The sequence below is a fragment of the Oryzias latipes genome, chromosome 17, assembly GCF_002234675.1.
Source record: "Oryzias latipes chromosome 17, ASM223467v1".
In the NCBI taxonomy this organism is placed as follows: Eukaryota; Metazoa; Chordata; class Actinopteri; order Beloniformes; family Adrianichthyidae; genus Oryzias; species Oryzias latipes.
The window spans coordinates 27,914,606-27,936,337 of record NC_019875.2 but is presented as its reverse complement, the minus strand read 5'-3'; the positions used below and the strand labels follow the sequence as shown (position 1 = coordinate 27,936,337).

General features: G+C 39.4%; 1 protein-coding gene across 1 annotated transcript; it reads left to right on the top strand.

The window, feature by feature from the left end:
* Nucleotides 1–885: 885 nt before the first annotated feature.
* Nucleotides 886–19,255, top strand: wnt3a (Wnt family member 3A). Its single transcript, XM_004079406.4, has 4 exons — nt 886–1,171; nt 6,278–6,519; nt 16,205–16,470; nt 16,557–19,255. Exons 1-4 carry the CDS (start codon nt 1,092–1,094, stop codon nt 17,034–17,036), a joined length of 1,068 nt encoding a protein of 355 aa, XP_004079454.2. The 5' UTR covers nt 886–1,091; the 3' UTR covers nt 17,037–19,255.
* Nucleotides 19,256–21,732: the final 2,477 nt, after the last annotated feature.

The window sequence follows — 21,732 nt, the reverse complement described above, 5'->3', positions numbered from 1 at the left end:
AATAAAAAGTTTAACTATAAATTTTGGCTCCAAAGTCTGTGTGTCATAAACTAACAGTGTCTGCTAAACTCAATTGAACAAAACATGAACAAATAAATATATATACATATATCTACACAGTTTATTTATGAGGAAATAACTGTTTTTGCGCGTAACGTTTGCTGTAAACAGATAGTTAACCCTGACAAAGGAGAAACTTTCTGTACCCCAGGAGTGATTTTGCTTTATTGGGGCATTTTTTATTAGATCTAGAAAATGAAAAGTTACCAAAAAATGTTGCTTTTACATTTTCCACTGTAAAGACCCCAAGTTTATACGATTTTTATATCAGTTTTAACTCAAATTGTGGGCTGATTTATTTAAAAAAAAAACTTAATTTCAAACGCTTAAAATAATATTTCTATCCGCAATAAACTCTTAGAATCCAATAATTTTTTTTTCTTAAGTTCTTTAATGATTTGTATAATGTATATATGAAAAATGAAATGTTTTGCATTTTAAAAGGCTCTAAAACACCAAAGAAAACGCCTCATTTTGCATTCATGACAAACGGGCACAAATTTAAAGACTGAGCCCTTAATGAGGGTCTCAGCAATTCACACATATTTATTTCTGCATTTTAGAAGCTTCAAGCATGGGAGTGAAATCCGGACAGGTTGTTATAGCTACGCAATCCACGGGGGTTCCGATGTCTATTTAAAATCCTGAGGACCCTCCCTCTCCCCTTTAAACAACATTATATATCACGCACACTGCATACTAATGCCAGCAATTGCGCACTAATACACATCTTTAAAATAGCCCATTCTGCTGCTTCAGATCGAAGTGAGTGACAAGAGAAGCAGACGGAACATCTGAATTCTCCCTGTGGCAAAACCTGCTGATTGGGTCCTAAAAGCTGCAGCTTTTTAACTTTTAATATTTGCGTCCTGACGCGTGCCACGAGCAGCCGCCACGGACTGAGACTCCCTGATATAGTTGGAGGACAGAAATCCAAAACCATCATCGCAGATTTTTTTTTTCCTCTCTTATCGTTCAGGTTTGTGTGCGCGAATGAGCGCGCATGTTCTGCTGGAGAGGTTTTTCACGAAATGTTAAGGATGATATCCCTGGGATGTTTCCTGCTGCTGTTTGGGCTGACGCATGTCATGGCAAGTTATCCCATCTGGTGGTAAGTTTTATTTTCATTTGGCATCCTGGACGAGCAGGTGACATGTTTTTAGTTTTTAAAGTTTGTGCTGGTCCGCCTCCCCTTCTCCTCTGACAGCAGGAACCAGAAGCCTCCTGTTTGGGAAACTTTTCAGACATTTCAAAACAAAACGCAACTGGGTCATCAGGCGCTAATGTGAAGAAACAATTCATTTAAATTTTAAAGCAAAATCAACTGTTCATTCTGGATGAAAACATTCTTTTTTTTCCCTGAAAGCTGCAGGTGCAAAACTGGAGAGAGTGAGCACGTGCGCGTAAAAACCAGTTTTGAAGCATCATATGAAAACCCAGAGGTTATTGGTGCTTCTTTATTTTGACATTTTTATAAATTTGACCTTTCTTGCATCACCATAGCTCATTTCACGTTAAAAAGATATTGACTTTTATAGTACCAGATGTTTTTCCTTTATAAAAAAAATTAAATAAAACACACAAACACATAAGATGATTTGTTATATTGTGCTCATTTTCATATTTCTGTTTCCTAAAGTGGCGTTTTTTAACTTTGAAATCCCCATGAAAGTCCAAACTTAAAGCCTCTTTCACTCAAATAAGATTCTGTATTAATAGCTCAGAAGTCTTAATTAAGGATGACATGCAGGATAATTGGGCTGTCTCATCTCCTGAAGGAGCTCTTGTCTTTTCTCTCAAAGTTCACACATCTTCTGTCCCTCACAGCCTCTTACAGTGGAACTAAAATAACAAATACTGCCTCATTTCTAATGAATCATTCGCTGTTTTGGGAGGCTTAGAAATTGGGTGGACACTGATCTGGCTCTCTAAATGGGTCCCCTGGTGGTAATACTGATGAGAAACTAATTACATGCTCAGCTGGAAGGAAATGCTGATAAAACAGTTGGCCTGCCGGACCAAAAATGCAGCAAGCCGCCGCCGCCGCTCAGTGCGCCCACTGTTTTCCATTTTATCTGAAGTTTATCGAGCTTATCTTGTGAGATTTTCAGCTTCTTTTCATCCTCTTCTATGTTGCATGTGTTGGTGGAGCCGCTGCGGCACAATGAGAGACGGGTTTACAGTGAGCTCATGCAGCAAAACATAACCTGTGAGGGTGTAACTGCAGAGGGTAAACAGATTGGCTGCAACGCTCCCCCACCATTACAACAATCCCAACAATCTGTAAAAGTGGCCACCTTTGGGCTCCGCCACCCTGACGTAACACTGGCCTTTTTTCTACTTCAAAGACTGCTGGTGTATTTTTTGTTTTCCATGGCAACTCATCCCAACTCAAATAACACGGTTCCCTTTGGATTACACACAATATGCCTGCATTGTTTCTGCGTTTGCAGGCAGCCTGACAGTTATCTGAGAGCTATCGCTTCTGTGAAAAGCGACCTGGGATGTTTTGCTGACAGAGGCTGCTGATGTTTTTGCCTTCAAGTGGCCACTATAGATGCATCCCATTCAACCTCTGCACCTACAGTTATGTGTGGGGATATAGATCTGCGCTGAGGCAGGTTCATGTCTGTCTCTCCTCGACCTGCCATGACATAGCCTCCCTGCACCCGCCACCCCAACGCCTTCCCTCCAGTCCACCCCACCTTAGAAGATAAATACCTGGAGGTGAAAGCTTGCCGCACATTCCTTTTCCCAAACATATTCTCTTGATGTCAAAGTCGGCTCCAAGGCCTTAGGGCCCACGGGTGAAGCGGTAATTCTAAGGCGCCCTGCTTGGGCTTGCTGAAATATGCATTAAACATGTGCTGGATACACTTAGATTAAAGGGGGAAAAATGTGTTGGGAGACAAAAAATTGGTGCCTGATATATGTTCTTTTTTTAAGTCTAACAGTTTTCACAGCATTAATCCAACAACAAAAAAATTCTGTTATACTAAATCATGTTCTCTGCAGTGCAGTTAATCTGACAAGAAAGAAAAAAAAGAGTTTTTCCAAAGGAATTAGAGAGATTACAGAGAAGACCACACAATAAATTCCTTAAATCCACACAACACATTGAAGAGCAGTAGTTAGTTTTAACTGGTTTGTTGGAGTTGGTATCCAACAACACTGTTCTTTATGCAATAGCTCATAAAAAATAATAAATCATGGCTGGTGGAACATGCCCTGCCTCCTCTCGTGGAGCATTTCCTAACACAGGAAGAGGTGCCTCTGGATTAAGACAGCCACGCAGCACCTCTGACTGACTGACTCATGATGATTTTGTGTGAGCTGGTTCAAGACCTGACAGAAAGTCGTACGAATTTGTGGCCTTTGCAGACAGAGTGAGACATGATTACAGAGCAAACACAGACGTACACCAAAGCATTTTTACGAATTACATCCATCCATGCACCCATCTTCAGAACCCGCTGAATCCAGTTCAAGGTCAGAGGTATAGAAATCATACTCGAGCTAATATCTGAGACAATTGATCTGTAGTGTCTACAAGGGATAAAAATAACCAGAGTTGGGTTATTTTTAACACAACTCTGAGCTTAAAAGGGGACAAACTTTTGGATGACTTAATTTCTACTCAGAAAAGAAAAGAAAAACATAAATTAGATTCAAATGAAACCACTATAACTTTTGAATTTGCATGGCTGAAAAAATAAACAGAATCAAACTCAGAAGCCTTTATTGTCATTGTACACAATAATACAATAAAATTGTAGCAGCCTTGAAGTGGTGAAAATATGAATTTAATCAAAATATGTATAAGTAACCAATCAAAAAAAGTATGAAAATTAGAATAAAATGGAGAGGAATAAAGTGCAGCATAATAAATATTGTGTGTGGAGGTAGATGAAAGTCAGTTATTCCACACAGAAGTTGTCGATTTGGAGCAGAGTGGGACGTTCTGCTGCATGATGTAGTATAGAGTGCATCTAAACAGTAGTATAGTCATAGTGGGGTGTAGTAAGTGGAAGTGTGTGTGTTCCCAAAGTGTTTGAAGAGTCATTGTCACTTTACTCTCAAAATTCAATTTAAATCATGTAAAAAGTGCATCAACATCACCAGTCCCTTCGAGGCGCCGTATTTTCTGTTTGCTCCAAGAAAACAATTTGTTCATCCATTCAGATTTAGATGAGATTCAAAAACAAAACCTCAGCAACATGCGCATGTGATTGATTCATGCTTTAAAGAAATATCAAACAAAAAGTTTTTGAACTTTATGATAAAGTCACAATAAAATAGTTTCAAGGGAGAGGAAAAGAATTGGTGTTTTTTGTTGAAAATCTTTAAGGATATTTTTGATCATTTCGAACCTAAAAGTAAATTTGTAAATTTGCAACAGAATGAAATAAATCTCTTTGAACAAAACTAGACTGAACTGAGATTTTAGGGTTTCCTCTTATTTGTACAGTATCTCTGCTCTGCAGATGTGAGAGATTGATGCTCTTTAAACTCAGAAAGCAGCAACAAAATCAAACATTTCTTATAGTTTCGTGACACCATCAGGGTTTTACAATTCTTATTTGAAAGTCCAAAGTAGGTTCTAAGTCTTCATTCTGATCTTATTTCAGGTTGTTGTGAACGGCTTCCTGTAAATCATCCATACAGAAAAACTGCTGTTAATCTGAATTTAGCTTATTGTCTGGCTAAAGTATGGATTGTTTCATATATGTTTTTGCTTCACAGTAAGTCCTTTTGCTTTTTCCAGAGATCCTGTGATGCACAGGTCTCTGCTGGGACTTATCTGCTGCAGGGTAAAGGGTCAGACAGGAGGTCCATATGAAGGAGCGTCCTTATATACCAAAGGTTGAGGCCTACAAATATGATTTCCTCTGGAGACGATTTCAGTTTGCCAGGTGTAAGTGGAGGTGTCTTTTATATTCCACATTTCTTCTAATTAGCAACGATTCTGTTGAATCCACAGCTCCTATGTAAAAAAAAAAAAAAAAAAAGGTCTCCAGAAGCTGATCTTTGGAGGATTTCTCATTTTGGGCTATGAGACAAAAAAAAAATAACACAGATGTTGACCAATGTGAGGAGCTTGATCATCTTTTGATCAGAGATTCCTTCGTCAACAAAACCGATCCTCCTGAGCACCTGCTCTGGAGCTGTCCTCATTTGGACTCTTATCAAGCCAATCACTCTCCAGGGAGGTTGATTATGCTCCTGCCAGCGTTTTGGCACCCACACACTTCACTTAAAACAGGGAGTTGCCAAAAAGCTACTTTACAGGAAGTCTGCCAACGATAACAGGAAATGGGTTAAACAGTAGCTCCGTCAGTGATTTAAAGTCAAAACTTTTATATAAAAAGACAAAAATGTACTTGAATCGTGTTTTATTTCTCTAGTTTTTTAAAATAATGCTTACATTTGTAGAAATAGGGCTCTGGTCATGTTCGTTTAAAAACCAGAACAATAAAAAAAACTTTGATCAGAACTTTTTTGTATGAATGAAAATGTTTGTAATGAAAAAATGCAAAAAAAAAAACTTGACTTAAGAGTGATCTTTCCTAAATGGATGTTTCATTTGTTTGAGTTCAAAAATGCAAATTGAGTGGACACAGAAAATAAAGACAGAGAAAGCAATAAGGGCAAGAAGACAGACAGATGTAATCAGCGAGCCAAGTTGGCACTTGTTCCACCTAAGAACGCCTTCTTTAAAGAAACTGAAAAAAAAAAAAAAAAGAAATAGAGGCGGGGCAGAGGGGCCTGTGTTACTCTTAATACACTCTCTGAAGTTTCAATGCAGGGTTTGCACTCTTATTACCTTAAGCTAAGGGCCTGTTAAGTGTGCGGACAGTTAATAACAAGGTGCAGTTTTCCAACTTGTCAGCTTAAGGTCTATGAAGATCTCTCGATGCCCTGGTGACTTTCATCTTACGCTGAAACAATGTTGGGGCAGGTCTGCAATTTGAAGTGCACACAAAGGCCAGGTGTCTGCAGAGAGGGTAGTTGAGGGGATAAAGAATGAACTTCTAATGGCACCATCTGATACAACAAATAAACACACACAACCAGTGAAGGCAGACGCAACATTACACTGCCCCAGCAGAGAAATGAGCCTCTCCCTTGAGCATCACAGCATCAACAGATTTAAAAGAAAAACAGAGTGCAGGAGATGATATAATTATGCCCTGACTCTGCCACTTCTTGCCTTTAGGTCGCTGGCAGTGGGACACCAGTACTCATCAATGGGTACTCAACCTATTCTTTGTGGGAGCATACCAGGTCTGGTGCCCAAGCAGCTGCGTTTCTGCCGGAACTACGTGGAGATCATGCCCAGCGTGGCCGAAGGGGTGAAGATCGGCATCCAGGAGTGCCAGCACCAGTTCAGAGGCCGACGCTGGAACTGTACCACCCTCAACAACAACCTGGCCATCTTTGGGCCCGTGTTAGATAAAGGTAAAATCGCCAAGCACATTTACGAAGTACAAACTTTAAACTACATTCACACCAAATGTGATTCACGAGGCAAGGGGCGGCCAGTTTCAATGTTAATACACAAATTCAGATTCAAATGATACAAATCGGACGCAGCTCCTGCAGTAGATGGTTGATCTCACCATACTGGGAGAGTCTCTGAATGATCGCATGAACCCAGACATGGAGACATGGTTACCAATGATTTTTGTAGAGCTCTTTAAAAATAAATAAACATGATCTCTCAACGTCATCCGTGTCTTTCATGTATTGACTGTTTGAGATTCACGGATATACAGTCAATGCTTCCATGTGGCGATGAGGTTTTAGACAGTTGATCCTCCCACAGTGGACAGTAGCTGCAGGTTTATGAACACATTTTTGGACAAGCATCAAACAGCAAATTTGACGCATGTCCAAATAGATGTGGCAGACGGGAATTCATATGACAAAAGTGCGTGTTAAATGCGGATTCTTGAATGTGCTTGTAGTATACTGTCTTCAAACTGGACTGAAACAACCCGATACCAGTGCATGTACTCACAGTTGGTAGAGGCTTTGTGCAAAGTGTCAAAGCGTTGCAAATCTCGTGAATCTTGCTCCATGCTTTTTCTTTCACAGCTCCATTCCAATACATGAAAGACTTGGTGTCATGGAATTCTAGCCGTGCACAAACTGCAATTATTAATTTCTCCTCCAGGATCATTTTTCAAATGGTTAGCACCTCCGTGAATTAAAATTGACACCATCCATTCGTCACCACCAAAGCCAAAATTCAACTGGTTTTACTTTCAACGAGCGTTTAATGAACATCTACGTAATGCCTGAAAATCGACTTAAAAACTTGCGTAGCCTCACGTGAACACAATAGTTTTGCCTGAAACATGCATTTGCATAGACTATTCATCTGAAGTGGTTGATTGAACAAGCATTGCCAAGCCTGGTGTAAATGTAGAAGAAGTCTCACCTTTATTTTAAAAGGTTCACCACATAGTAGCTGGTTGGAATCTTTTATGCACAATTTTTATTTAAGCCTTGTGCTATCCTAGGCACTTTATCATTGGGAGTTGGGTCATCTAGACCCACTAGACAGTGCTCTGAACCTTTTTTCTTCAATGATTTGTGATCTTCACTGGTGTCCATGGATTACATGAAATCTTTCCACCTTTATCCACCTTTGTCATGGTAGGGAGAACACGTCACTGCAAGGGTGGGGTCATCTAAGATAGCACAAGGGTTAACCCTTGCAATTTATTTTTTTTGTTTCTCTCAAATGCTAAGTTTGATGAAGAATCTGCTTTAGGCCTTTCAGGGGAAACCAAAAACATATAATTGATTATTATTAATATATTGATTCTAGGTTTTTGAGCTCTTTTTAAGCCTAAAAAAAAAAACTCTCCAGGCAGCTCATTTACAAAATGTCACTTGGTTTAGACTTTATCCTCTTAACTTTGCTGATTTTTACACGCAAACAAATCTAAATAAGCACACTTGAGTTAGAGGGAAAACCCCAAAAAGCATGAAATTACTTTTAGCAATATTTCAGTAGCAAGAAGCAGCCAGGTATTAAGCTAATTGTTAAAACAACAAAGATTACAGAAACACTTTCTTCAAAAACACATAAATAATACCAAGTTTTGCTTCACAACTCATCATTGTCATGCATGATCCTGAGTAAAACCGAATGTGGAGAACATGTAAGCTCTGACCCCACTGCCCTCATGTGTTATACCTTTAACCAAGTTCTTACCAAGCATTTCATTTGTTAAACCACCCCAAAAACAAAAATAATAAAAGCGACTTATGGTGTTTCTGAGCTGATTAACTCTTCCATGAACTATTCTATATTCCCTTTGTCTTGTATTTGCCGTAGAAAAGCTGCATTCCCTGCGTGCATCATTCATAATGCGGATGGAAATCCATCTTCAAATAGAGTTCAGACAGAAAAAGCTCCGAGGGGCCTGAATGCATGAAATAATGTACACAGTTAGCTTAAGTCAAGTGAGTTTTGTCTTGCAGGAGTTTTCTTTGGGAGGGGATCCCCCCGTCACTGCTGTGAAGTTCCTCAAACTGAGAATTGAAGTTCTTCCAGAAGACATTTTCCCATCAGATTGTTTGAAATCTAAAAATACAATGAACAACATCAATATTTATTAAGAAAGAAAACTTTCAGGGTTTTTTTTTAACACGATGTATAGAAAAACCAACATATCAATTTGCAGCTAAAAATATATATATTCTGTGCACCATTTTACAAGATCAAATTTGAAAATGTGTTTTTGAACACAATGGTGTATTTTATATTACAATATAAGGAAATTTAATTGACAAAAAAAAGAATAAAGAAATATTTCTTTAAAAAATAAATGGAAATGTGAAAAAACTTCAAAGAATTTGAAGTTTTCTTCAGCATTAGGCTGTATGTCCTTTTGCATCATTGAGCATCAGTAGCTATGCTCAAAACTGTCTCATAGTCGAAAAAACACAATTTTGCTATTACGCTACATTCATGAAATCATAGTTGTGCGAATAAACACAAACTCATGCAATAAGTCATTCAAAAACATGGATGTGAACAATACTTTCTGCCGCAGCGCATCATCATCTATCAAAAAAGACGTTGGCGTCTTATTCAGACCCCAAAAAGGAGCGACGAACTCCTTACACGTGGTAGCAGCTATGGGTGAACCCATATTGGGAAATGGTGATTGGTGATCTTACAGAGGAGCTGTGCATCCAACAATTCCACATGACATGTTCAACTTTTAATGAGCTGTGTGATGCTGTGGGATCCTCTGGTGGCTTTAAAAAACTGTTTCCTTGCAGTTTTGCAAAATATGTCAATTTCAAGACACCTTAAAAAACGATTTCATAGTTAATGGAAACACAGCTAATGAGGCAAAATTGATCAATTTTCAATTGATTTGATTAATTATTTTACCAAGAGCCATGGGTGGAGGTAGTTTAGTTTTTTTTTTAGTTCCCAGCTACTTTGACATTGATTCATTTGAACTGGAAATGCAGAAAAAATGTTTCTTCCCGTCTGATTTACCTTTAAGCTACAGTGTTACCAAACCGGCCAAGTGACTTGGAGTTCCTGCAATCATGACCATCATATTTATCCCATTTACCGATAAGGCATTTTCCCTCCTTTTTGTTGTTCAAACTTGTTCATTTTAGTTAGAAATGCTCATGACATCATTAACTCTGCCGCTTTTTGGATCCTTGTGCAGCCTTGCAGTGGTTTAATTTGCACCAGGCTTCACCTGAAAGCACACAGGAATGCTGGTTTTCAGACGGAAATAATTTTTCTTCTTCTTCTTTCTCTTTCTTTGCCCAGAGTTTGTAGGAACTTTCAAAAACCTTCAACACAAATACTGCCTTAAAAAAGTCCTCTGGTACCAAAAAGTGAAAGTGACCTCAATGCCCAAGAAATCACTTTAAATCTTTTTAAATAAAAGAAAAAATCTGATTTCAGTTTCAGTTTTAGTTTTCAGTTTCTACAGAGGATCTGAAAAATTGACCGGAATGCATGAAATAGGAGGACGGAGAACCCGCATTGTCGGCTAGTTTCCTGAAGATTGATGCAAACCTGAAGGCGTAGGGGTCACTTAGGGCAATTGCTTTTAATAAACTCTTGAGGCAGTTGATAGAAGGGGCTTGAGCTCAAGTAGGTGGCTAACGATAGGGGTTCTCAATCCCAACTCCTTTGTGGTGCAAAATGCCACCAAGTCTCTCCCAGTGCCTCCCCTACTAAACTTAAATTGCAGGGCTACTGACTGGAAAGAGAAGGCAACTACTGGGCTTTAGTAAATCATTTTGATTGGATTAGGGTCACTCTGGCCCTTAATAATGTGAGAGGTCAAAGTGGCTGGATTAAGTGCCTTTGTCAGGGGCCGAGGAGAGCGACTCAGGGGCTCACAGTCCTTTGATAGGGTTTAGTAGGAGAGGGCTTCCATTTCATTGGATTCGATTGATGCTGGTGTTTGTCTCTGCAACAAGGCCATTGTCCCCTCTGGTGTCTGTCTGTCTGCAGTTCACACTGTTGTGCGTCCGTTTCCTCCTGCTTTTGCCCCCCTGTGTGGTTAGGGGGAAAATAAAAGGTTAATTCCTTTTTTTTTCTATTTGCATCCTAATATCATAAGTCGCTCCATTACTGGCACTAACTGCCTTATCCAAAAATTTTTCCTTTTCAAAAGGATTGAGTTATGGATGTACTGAGTTTTAAATCTCAGCTTAAGCTATGGTGGCCCTGAAGTGCAAACCATGGGGACAAATACCTCAACGCAAATTCATAATAAAAAGTACAAAGACAATTAAAAATGCAAAGCAAATTTAGAAATCAAAACAACATTCCAGAAACCACGATAAAATTCAAAAGAAAATGAAACAAAAGTAAAAAAGGAAGCATTTAAAAAAAAAAAAAGTAATTTCCAGAAGTCAAAATTAAATTTGAAAAAAAATCTAAACACAATAAGAAGGTACCGTAGGTATTTGGGGACATCTCTGATTGGATGATGACTTTTGTTCACCTGTTCAACCAGAAGTTATTTGGCATGGCAACACCTTCCGACAGAAGAGATTTCTTTAGAGACCCACTCTGATCTTCAGTTTTCAGTTTATTTGGTAAAAGCTCCCTACTATAGATCCACTCCAATCATATTTTGAGCTATTTTTAAAGCGTTCCCAGTGGTCTTTTAGTTATGATTATGTCGTTTTTTGCCACAAAAAAACCCAAAAACTATAATTTTCTAGGACAGTTTCTGCAGCGTGGCGGAGGTTTATTAGAAAATTGCCTCTGAGTTGTGGGCGGGACCATTTGCGAGAGGCAGCCCCGCCCCCCTTCCCATCCACCCTTTTGTTGACATGTTCTCTTGCTAGTTTACGGCCCCACATACCCCCAACCTAACATAACCGCTGCGACATCAGAGCTATCCAGTTTGGAGCCAGATGTCAAATTGGACAAGGAAAACCAAGACGTTCATGGATGACCGTCTCGTCTGCAAGTGGATGCATCAGAATGGAGTGGAGCAGGGAGCCTGTGACCCGACCAGTTAATTTTTTAAGTCACAAAAATGATCTTTTTCAATCTGCATTTTTCATCTGCTCCCAACTATTTGAATTAAGAAATAGTCAGAAATTTGATTTTGAGCGTAATTTTCTTTACATTTGTCCTCCATCATCGGAAAAATGCAGCAAAAACACATAAAAAGCCCACCAACAATGATTTTCATTGAAGTGGGTCTTTAATACGTTTTAGCATTGAGTGATTTGTTGATGTGATTTGCTCTTCAGGGCCACCGTACTCTATGTGGAGAAAGCAGATGTTTTCCTCAGGAATGCAGACTTCCTCCCAAAATACCTTTGGCTGTTATGGCCCCCCGGGCCTGTTTAGTGTCCTTCATAATCTCTTTACCCTTAATGACCGCTAAATATTGATAGTACATTTTTATCAACATTATCTCTTCTGGAAAGCCACTTTTATCATCTAAACGAACTCTTGACCTCAATCTGATCACAAATGATCTTTCAGAGACTGTAAGAGATCCACTTTTAGTTTCTTTCTATGATGTTAACACAGTAAACATATACTGTATGTGTTTATGTTTTCCTTCACTCAATGGCCTGAACTTCTCTCTGGTTTCAGTCCCCACCACACCCCAGATCACTAGCCCTGTCTCTAGGCTACGTCTGCGTCAGCGCTCATTAATTTACATTAACCAAAGTGTCAAAACATGCACCGCTGGAATCTGCCTGTGAAGAAAGATAATGAAAAGCCATGCAGGTGTTCGTGTCCATGAAGCTGATCCAAGCAGATGATATTTACTTATTGTGCGGATACTCGAAGACTGCTATAGATTCAATGGTAGAAGGTTCTCTAGAAAAAAAATAGACACCCTGTGTTTCATGTACTGCCACTCGAGCAGGTAGAGACAAGCCTAGACTGATTCAAATCACTGGATTAGAAGCAAATTAATCCCAGAGTCCTGTTATGAAATGTTGAAAAAAATGCAAATGAGTCTATTATTTTTGTTTTGTTTTTAACCTGTAGTTCTTTAATGTGCCAGGAAGCCCGGGCTAAATCAACAAGTTGTACTTAAACAAACCAGAAAAGGGGTCAGGAGATATGGGTTACGATCTATGACCCCAAGATGAGAAAGTGTAACTATTTAGGATGAGCTAAGAGGTCTTTCCTTTTCACGAGTCGTATGTCTGTCCATCCTGGGGGAGGGAAACCAGCACACCAGTATATCATTAACTCTGTGCAAGAAAGAAAGAAGGGGTGTGGTAAATGGAGTTGATGGGGGGACCTTAGCCCCACTCCCTGCTGAGTACCGCTCGGAGCACAATATCGTCGAAACCATGAGATTAAGCAGGAGAAAAAGTGCTTTTCCCCATTCACACGCCCTTTAGATTGTTTTATTAAACCATTTGAATAGAGATTTCCCTGTCTGTCGACAAGCAGGGTCCAGCCAATGCATAGTTCTCTGTTGCTATGACTTAACTTGGTCCCCACTAATCACTAGCCAGGGCAAATTTCATATAAAATATCTGGGTCCATTGTGGGACTAACACAGCGTGACAGTGACAGCACAATAGGGGATTCAAGCCCCCCAGCAGGTTGCAGGGACCACTTGGCCTGCCAGGCTCTGGCAAAGTTTGGTGGAAAAGCATTGTGCAAGAAAACATGTCTTTAAATTGATTGTAAAACAGACAAAGCTATAGAGGATGTAAAGATGTGCGTTAAATGTCATTTCGGGTGCAATTAGTCCCAGACGCTCACACTCGGGTCTATTAAAAAGACAAGAAAAGTAGCATCAGTTGCAAAAAGCTGCACTGAAAACGTGTTTGGACCTTGTGAGAGTAGATGATGAGTCATGGTATCATCTTGAAGGCTGCCACTGTGTCACATGGACACTAGGAATGCCACAAATCTTGGTTTCATCTGTACAATTGTATCTGTACAATGTTCCCTTGTTTATCCACAGGGTTACGTTCTAAAAACAACCCACCAAAGTATGATTACAGATGTTTTAAACCCCTCACTACGCACTTTCCACACATTTTCACACTTTTCTCTCTTGTTCAAACCTTCAAAGATAAGTGAGGAAACAAAATTGCACAGAAAAAAAAATCCACCATGAGAATTTGGAGGGAATTGCAGGGGAACTGCATATGGGGAACCGCAACATGGCTAAGGACCACTGTACTGCACACTTTTGCATATGTTTACGTCGAATAGTTTTGCATTTGGCCTGTCCATCCATCCATTCATCCATCTATTTTCCTAACCTGGTTCATCCCTTCTGAGGTCAGAGCCTAACATTGGCTACTGTTGGGCAAAGGCGGGGTACACCCTGCCCTGGTCATCAGCCTGTCACAGGGCGTTTTTAGCATGGATTGTACTAAATGTAAGAATTTTTTAGGCTTAGTATGATCTAAATGGAAGTTGTTTCTTCATTGTTACTTTCTTATTAGCAAATTGAAAAGGATTTTTCTGAATTTTAGGTTTTTGTGGTTTGTAACACACAAATCAAAAAACAAAACAGAACCATGACCAGAAAAAAATGATTTTCAAACCGAATTGGGTGTAAAGCTGTAACTACTTGACAGTTTTTGATCATCCAAACTCTTATTTAATATTATTTTAGTCAAAATCATTTTCTTACTGTTCCTTAAATAGGAGACAAACCCCCTTACTTTGGATTTATGGCAAGTTTTTGTGTGTCTTCATTTCCCTTTTTGACTCAAATTTAATGTCATCCTTACGTTATTTCACTAAAAAATATGATTGGCAGCATTATTAACTGATAAAGCACAGAAATGTCCTATTAGATCTTTTCTTTAATAAATGCCCGAAATAAATACTAACTTGTTACTATTCACTTTTGTATTGTTTATCTCTCAATTTAGTTTATTAGCAAGGCATTTGTAGAATGTGATGTTTAATAAGCAGAGATTGAGATGCTCTGTGAGCCTAATTGAACTTGTCCGCATGCAGTCGTGGAATGAAATGCTTGGTGGAGGATGCCAGCAGACCTTTTCTCTTGCATCATTGTCTCTAATGCTCTTTAGTCCTCGACTGGTTTCAACCTGCTGTAAGGGAGGAGCTGGGGCTGCCATTAGCTTTATACACCCCATGTCTTTGTTTTTCCCTCTTTTTCATATCTTTTTGGTTGTTAACACAGCAGAAGGCATGAAATCTTTAACCTATAATCACATATCTGGGTTTGTTAACAAACTCACTAAACTCATTAAGCCCTTAGGTTGAAGTAAACTACAATAGACAGCTGCTTCTAATACAAATGATCTCCATTTCATATCTGGTCACTCTGGTCATTTTGTGCTCTGTTCACTCAGTGTGAGGCTGTTTCCCAACCTTTCAAAGCTTAATTGAGTCTTTTAATTACAGGCCTGTCAGGTCTGCCTCTTCCTCTCATTTCTGTGGAAGATCCTGATCCCTCTGACTCATCAGTTTGCTATGTCAAGCAGAGGCCTTGATGGCCTTATTTAGAGACAGCAAGATTGATGGCTGAGCTGAAAGAACCCACACACTGGCACACAGTAGATACACCCTGAACACAGGAATGATGTTCTCCCTATGTTAGAAATAACTATTTTTAATTACATTTTTTAACCCTTGTGCTATCTTAGATGACCCCACCCTTACATTGACGTGTTCTCCCTACCATGACAAAGGTGGATAAAGGTGGAAAGATTTCATGTAATCCATGGACACCATTAAAGATCACAAATCATTGAAGAAAAAAAGGTTCAGCGCACTGTCTAGTGGGTCTAGATGACCCAACTCCCAATGTTAAAGTGCCCAGGATAGCACAAGGATTATATCCTTTATGGGTGTTGTGGCTTTGCAACGCTTAGGTATAAATGTAATCATTTAAAGTACCCCTCTGACAATTTAAAAAATATATATAAAAACGTTCCCAGTGGCGATTTAATTATGATTATGAAGTTTTTAACCAAAATCCCACAACCTTAATGACTTGAAAAGCCATAATTTATGTATATCATGGGCGTGGTCATTGGTGCTGAGCTGAGCAGCTCCGCCCTTTATGCCCCTTTTTGCAAGATGCGTCTTGCATGAGTAAAGAGCTTGACACAGGAAATGACACCTACTGACGGTCTCTATTCTCAATAATGTGTCGCGGCAGAGTGCATTTTTTAATGTTAAGTCGATGGTACAGACCTAATCTGAGGGTGCGATTTGAGCGGCGGGTGCGGGGTAAAGGTCTAAAGCAAGCCATCAAATTGCACCAACAGTACCCGTCCTGGCCACTGTTGCGCAAAAGCGGGTACACCCTGGACAGTCTGTTGCATGGCCCATGGAGCTGGAGCTATGGCGATCACTATGCTGGCTCCCGGGAGGCGAGCTGTCGGCCAGACAGAGACCCGCTGCGGGATGGGGATCCAGCCTGCTTCGGCCTCCTGAACCTTATGTTCTTCTTATTTTCATAAGGCAACTGTTTTTGCGACAGTTTGATTGACAGCAATTTTAAAGGAGAAATACTGAAAAATGCAAAAATGAAATGATCTTTTATTATATTTGTTCTCACACGCACATGTCAAAAACTCCAGAGACATGATTTTCATCGAAGGGGGACTTTAAAGGCGTCCACACTTTTCTCTCTGCATTTTTTCTTTCCAGCCACACGAGAGTCAGCTTTCGTTCATGCCATCGCCTCGGCGGGAGTGGCCTTCGCTGTGACCCGCGCCTGTGCAGACGGTTCGGCCACCATATGTGGATGTGACACGCGACACAAGGGACCCCCTGGCGAAGGTTGGAAGTGGGGCGGCTGCAGCGAGGACGTGGATTTCGGGAGCATGGTGTCGCGGGAGTTTGCAGACGCGAGGGAGAACCGCCCAGACGCCCGCTCAGCGATGAACCGCCACAACAACGAGGCGGGAAGAACTGTCAGTTTTGTCAACGTGTTTGTCTGTTGGGTTGTTTGTTGTACTTCTAGCTGTTTCAGTGACAGTTTTCTTTTTCAATTTTCCAGTCCCTCAACAGCAACATGTTTCTGAGGTGTAAGTGCCACGGGCTCTCCGGCAGCTGCGAAGTGAAGACGTGCTGGTGGTCGCAGCCCGACTTCAGAGTCATCGGTGACTACATGAAAGACAAGTACGATAGCGCCTCTGAGATGGTGGTGGAAAAACACCGGGAGTCCCGGGGATGGGTGGAGACCTTGAGACCCAAGTACAACAACTTCAAACCACCCACGGAGCGTGACCTGGTTTACTATGAAAGCTCTCCTAATTTCTGTGAACCCAACCCAGAGACCGGCTCCTTCGGCACTCGGGATCGCATCTGCAACCTGACGTCCCACGGCATAGACGGGTGTGACCTGCTGTGCTGCGGCAGAGGCCACAACACTCGGACTGAGAAGAGGAAGGAGAAGTGTCACTGCATTTTCCACTGGTGCTGCTATGTCAGCTGTCAGGAGTGTGTAAGAATCTATGATGTCCACACCTGCAAGTAGAGATGTAGAAAGGTCCTCCTCTCGCCAAAAGACTTCAGTGGACAGAAGAACACATGCCGATAACAATCGGCATGGAGCTGTGGACACACTGCTCTGTCTGCGCTGCGATGCTTCAAAGAGCCAGTTTTGCAGGAATCCACAGATAAACATTCTGAGTGTCCGAAAACGTCATTCTACGAACTTTGACGAACATATGAAATAAAGTTCATGTGTTGACAAAGGAAAGAAGAACTGCTAGCTAGTTAACCAACACCATATTGGTGATTCTTTAATTTCCTCAATTAGTACGTAGATCTGTTGAGAATAGAAAAGCACTGCTGATCTTTTCAAGTCTGTGAAGAAACAAGAAAGGCAAGATTTTGGTTTTAAAAAAAAAATTCTTCTCCTGGTAAACTTGCCGCAGAAAGATTTAGGAACAGCATGCACCCTCCTGAACACCGGTTTCCACCTATCTTGAAACTAACATGAACGTTGTGCATGTGTTTTCATAGAGTTCAGTTCATAGTGTAACTGATGTTTGTGTAAGAATGCACATGCATTTGAGGGAATGTTTGCTATGACGCGTTTACATGTTCTCACATTCTTAAGCTAACAGGTTAAAATCTGCTTTAAATGACTAACTTTATTTAAGAGTTGACATGAGCCATGTCTGCTGCAGAAAACAAAAAAAAACAGCAATACTGAGAGAGGAACAACACACCGTCTGCACAGTCCCCAACACCAGAGAGCATCGACACTTTGAGCATCATGGAGACTTCCAAAAACAGGAAAAATATCCGACTGTGTCGCGGTCAGAGAGCTGGAGCTGCGCGTCGGGGGTCAGCACTCAAGTCCTGCTGACTAATGTGAAGCACGTCTTCCATGTTTTGAGCAGTATTAGCAATAGCGTGTTGAAAAATGTTATTTAAAAATGAATTGCTATGTTTTTTGTTTGTTTAATTGTATTTTAATAACTAATGACATAGAGATGTACCCCCATTAAACTGCATGTAAAACTGTGTAAGAAAAGCTCTCTTTATAACACAGATTACAAAACGTTGTGTCAGTAACTTTCAATTCGATCATTTTACTCTCAAAACAAATCTGTGCAGCATCAGTGAAACTCTCCCCTTCTGATAATGCTGCTAAAATGATGTCTTTTTAGGCTCTGTACTTGTCTTTTTGTGCTATGTGTGTATATATATATATATATATATATATATATATATATATATATATATATATATATAAACTCTCTGCATGCCTCAATTCTTTCTGTGAAAGAAGTATCTTAATGTAGTTTGATAAAAATGTGAAGTTTGACTAATTATTTTCATTTAACCAAATTGAGCAAAATAAGGGTTTGAAATCTTCATGTGGTTTGTAATAGAAAACATTGTGACAACCTGATGACTCAGAGGAACAAAACACAGCATTGTTGGGCAGAAAATGTCCAAAGAAAGCTTTATTATTAAATTTAAAAAAAACACACACACTATGACAAGACAGTGGGTGAAATGAGTTTTCAGTCATTCTTGTAATAAAAAGTATTGTTTTGGGTTCTTTTTTGTGTTAAGTTCGTTCCAGCTTTGTTTTGTTTTCCTCTTGAGAAATTCACATTCGAGTTTTACCTTAAATTTAGGAATAAATGGAAGATGATATTTATTTATTTGGAGAAACTGAAAACTGCGACATTTTGGCATAACGTGCATATCAATGGCCTCTCCCCTGTGGAGGGATGCATAATGTTTTCATTTTTATCTGTTTACAGTTTGTTGCAGTAATATACCCATAGCTGTACATCATGACTGAAAATATTAATAAACAGCCACAAGACTAAAAAAATACTCATCAGTACCAGATCTTTTATGCTACTATACACTTTACATGTGAGTGACTGCTTGTGTGGACAATGTGTTTCTATCTTTTAAATCCAAAGTTTTGTACAAACTAGTTGTAGCGTTTTTATAAATTTCTAAAATTTAATGTTTTTTTTATGATTATTTATTTTATGGTGTGTAAATATTAGTGAGTGAAAGTATATATTTGCAGAGATAAACATTTTTTCTGGAACAGTGTTGTAACACTGTAGGTTTTTCTTTTTTTATCATCATTGTTTTGGTATTTTCTTACACAGACTTCACACCGGCATTGCTTGCCCCTGTTATAGATTTCTATCAGTTAACAACTTCTGTAACATGAAAATAAAGCAATAAAAGAAGTGTTTTAAAAAAATGTCATCTGTGCTTTTATTTTTGAGTACCGAAGAAAGTAAAATTCAGTTGTTTCTGATGTGATCAATCAAGCAGATCCTCTTTCATTTGATCTTTCTGATCATATTTCTTTTTCTTTTTTTTTTTTGTCTTCCAGCTGCTGAAGATGAAAGAATCTCTCGTCATGATTAGGTTGTGCTTACAGAACTGTTTGTAAAATAAAAACTCAAGAACTCCTCATTACAGACCGACGTTATGCAGAACAGATCAACAAGGCCTTGAATCAACTGTCCTAAAATAAATAATCTGTACAGCCTCACTTCCTGGATGTCTTCTGCAGAAGTTGTGGAGCAGAGAACAACTGATTAGATTAGATTAGATTTGTTTATTAATCCCACGAATGGGAAATTTCCTTGTCACAGTAGCATGGAGTTTGGCACAAGTATGTACAGACAGTAATGACAAGTTAGACAGACACACATTTGAAAGAATATATACAAAAGTAAGAGTGTTCTGATAAATAAACAGGGAAAGAGATGTGCAGGGCAATCTGCAGGCAAATGATGTGGGGCAATCTGAACCACCTATCCTGCAAAAGCAGGCCCCATGGAAATAAGCTGAAATTTTCTTAAAATTTGAAACAAAAATCTGCCAGTGGGATAACAAAAATGGTCTTACCAAATTTAGCTTTTTTTTGAGGGAAGGATACTAGTTGTGTTTTCTTTGTCATGTCACACGACTGTTAAGTACATTTTGTGAATGTTGCACGGATAAAAATTGGTCATATGTGAAAAAAGTTAGAAAAGTAGTGGTCTTTACGTGGTTTTTTTAACAGATGTATCACGAATGAACCATATTACAACCACGGAAGACGCACAAATAAAACACGCAAAAACCACGTCAATTAAAGTAGAAAAAATTTACTGTGTGGGCTTATTGCGCTGTTAATATGCAATTCATTAGTGATTTTACGTCATTCTAACGTGGTATGTGCGCCGTATGCATGATATAAAAGAAAGCCACAAATTTGTGTATGCACCTTGCAAAAATCCTGCACATTTAAGTAAGAATTAAGGAATAATTGCGTATAAACTACGTAAAATGTACGTAAACAGCATAAATCTCCACCCAACCAAAAATTTTGAACAACTCAAAACTGAATTCACATCAAGACCCGTCGCCGAAATCCTAGACCGACATCTGTGCACATCAGCGAATGACAAACGCAAGAAACACTTATGAATTACGTACATCGCAGATGTATCGCCAAAAACGAAATTCCATAAGTAGAAAATGTGCAAAATGTTCGTAGTGGCTGTGTTACACGGCCTTTAAACTAAGATCTTTTTGCAATTGAAAAAACTTTCTTGATAAGATTATGTTTTTGCAAGACAGAAAATCAATCAAGAAGACCTATTTGTATGTAATTTATATTACACTGTTGTTCTGTTGTATTGTGGCTGCAAACTCAGGTAGTTGTTGTAAAGGAGAAATTGTTCTCAATCGACCTACCTGGATAAATAAAGGTTTAACTAACTAAGAGAAAAGGATGAAGTTAGGCCAAATCTTTGTCTGCATTAATGTAAACACAAATCACCATATTGACAGTGTTTGTTGTAACAAATGCTCTCTAGTAGAACAACGGTGTACAGTAGCTGCTTACATGTAGAAGACCCCCTCTGATGAAAAGTTTTGTTTTGTGCCATTTTTCTGATAATAGAGAACATACATAAAGAAAATTAGGTTCAAAATGGTATTTCTGTGTATTTCAAATAAAAGATCATATTTGTTGCGTCGATAATACGCCTGGTGGGCCAAAAACTCTCTTCCCCCGAACTCTAAACAACAGGGGAGGGGAAGTGGGGGTGGGGTTGCTCCGTGCCAACGGTTACACCCACAACTCAAAGGCAATTTCTAATGAACAACTGTACTGTCGCTCGGCAGAAACTACGTGTTTCTTCATCTAGGGATGAAGGTATTTGCAAAACAATCCTGTTTGTGAGAAAAACTCAGATCTGATGGACCAGAAAAGACCATTCTGACCTTTGGGTTAGTCTTCTAAATATGTTTCCAGTTTTACATTTTGCAATCTCCATTTGCTTCGAAACAGTCAAATTTTTGTCATCGTTTTAGATCTCAGACAGCTAATGTTTAGCCTTAACAATGAGAGTTTGTAAAAAGACTAAAAATAAAAATAAAAAAGAGGCTTTGTAAAAGTGAATGGAAGTAAGGTAGATTAGAGCCCGAGTGTGAATAAAGCCCACCGGTGCTCCAGCTCAGCTGCTGGTTCTTCCATACTCTTTGAGCCCCACAACAATGTCACCACCAGAGGCCAGCTCTCACTGCTATCTAGCCCTATTTTCACAAAGAGGGATGGATACACACCCCTCCAGAGCGGAAGTGCCACCCTTCTTGAAAGTGAGACCCTTCTGCTTTCATTTATGTGGATTCATTAGACCCCCACATCAAACTATATTTGAGATTTAGATTCATCCGACATCATG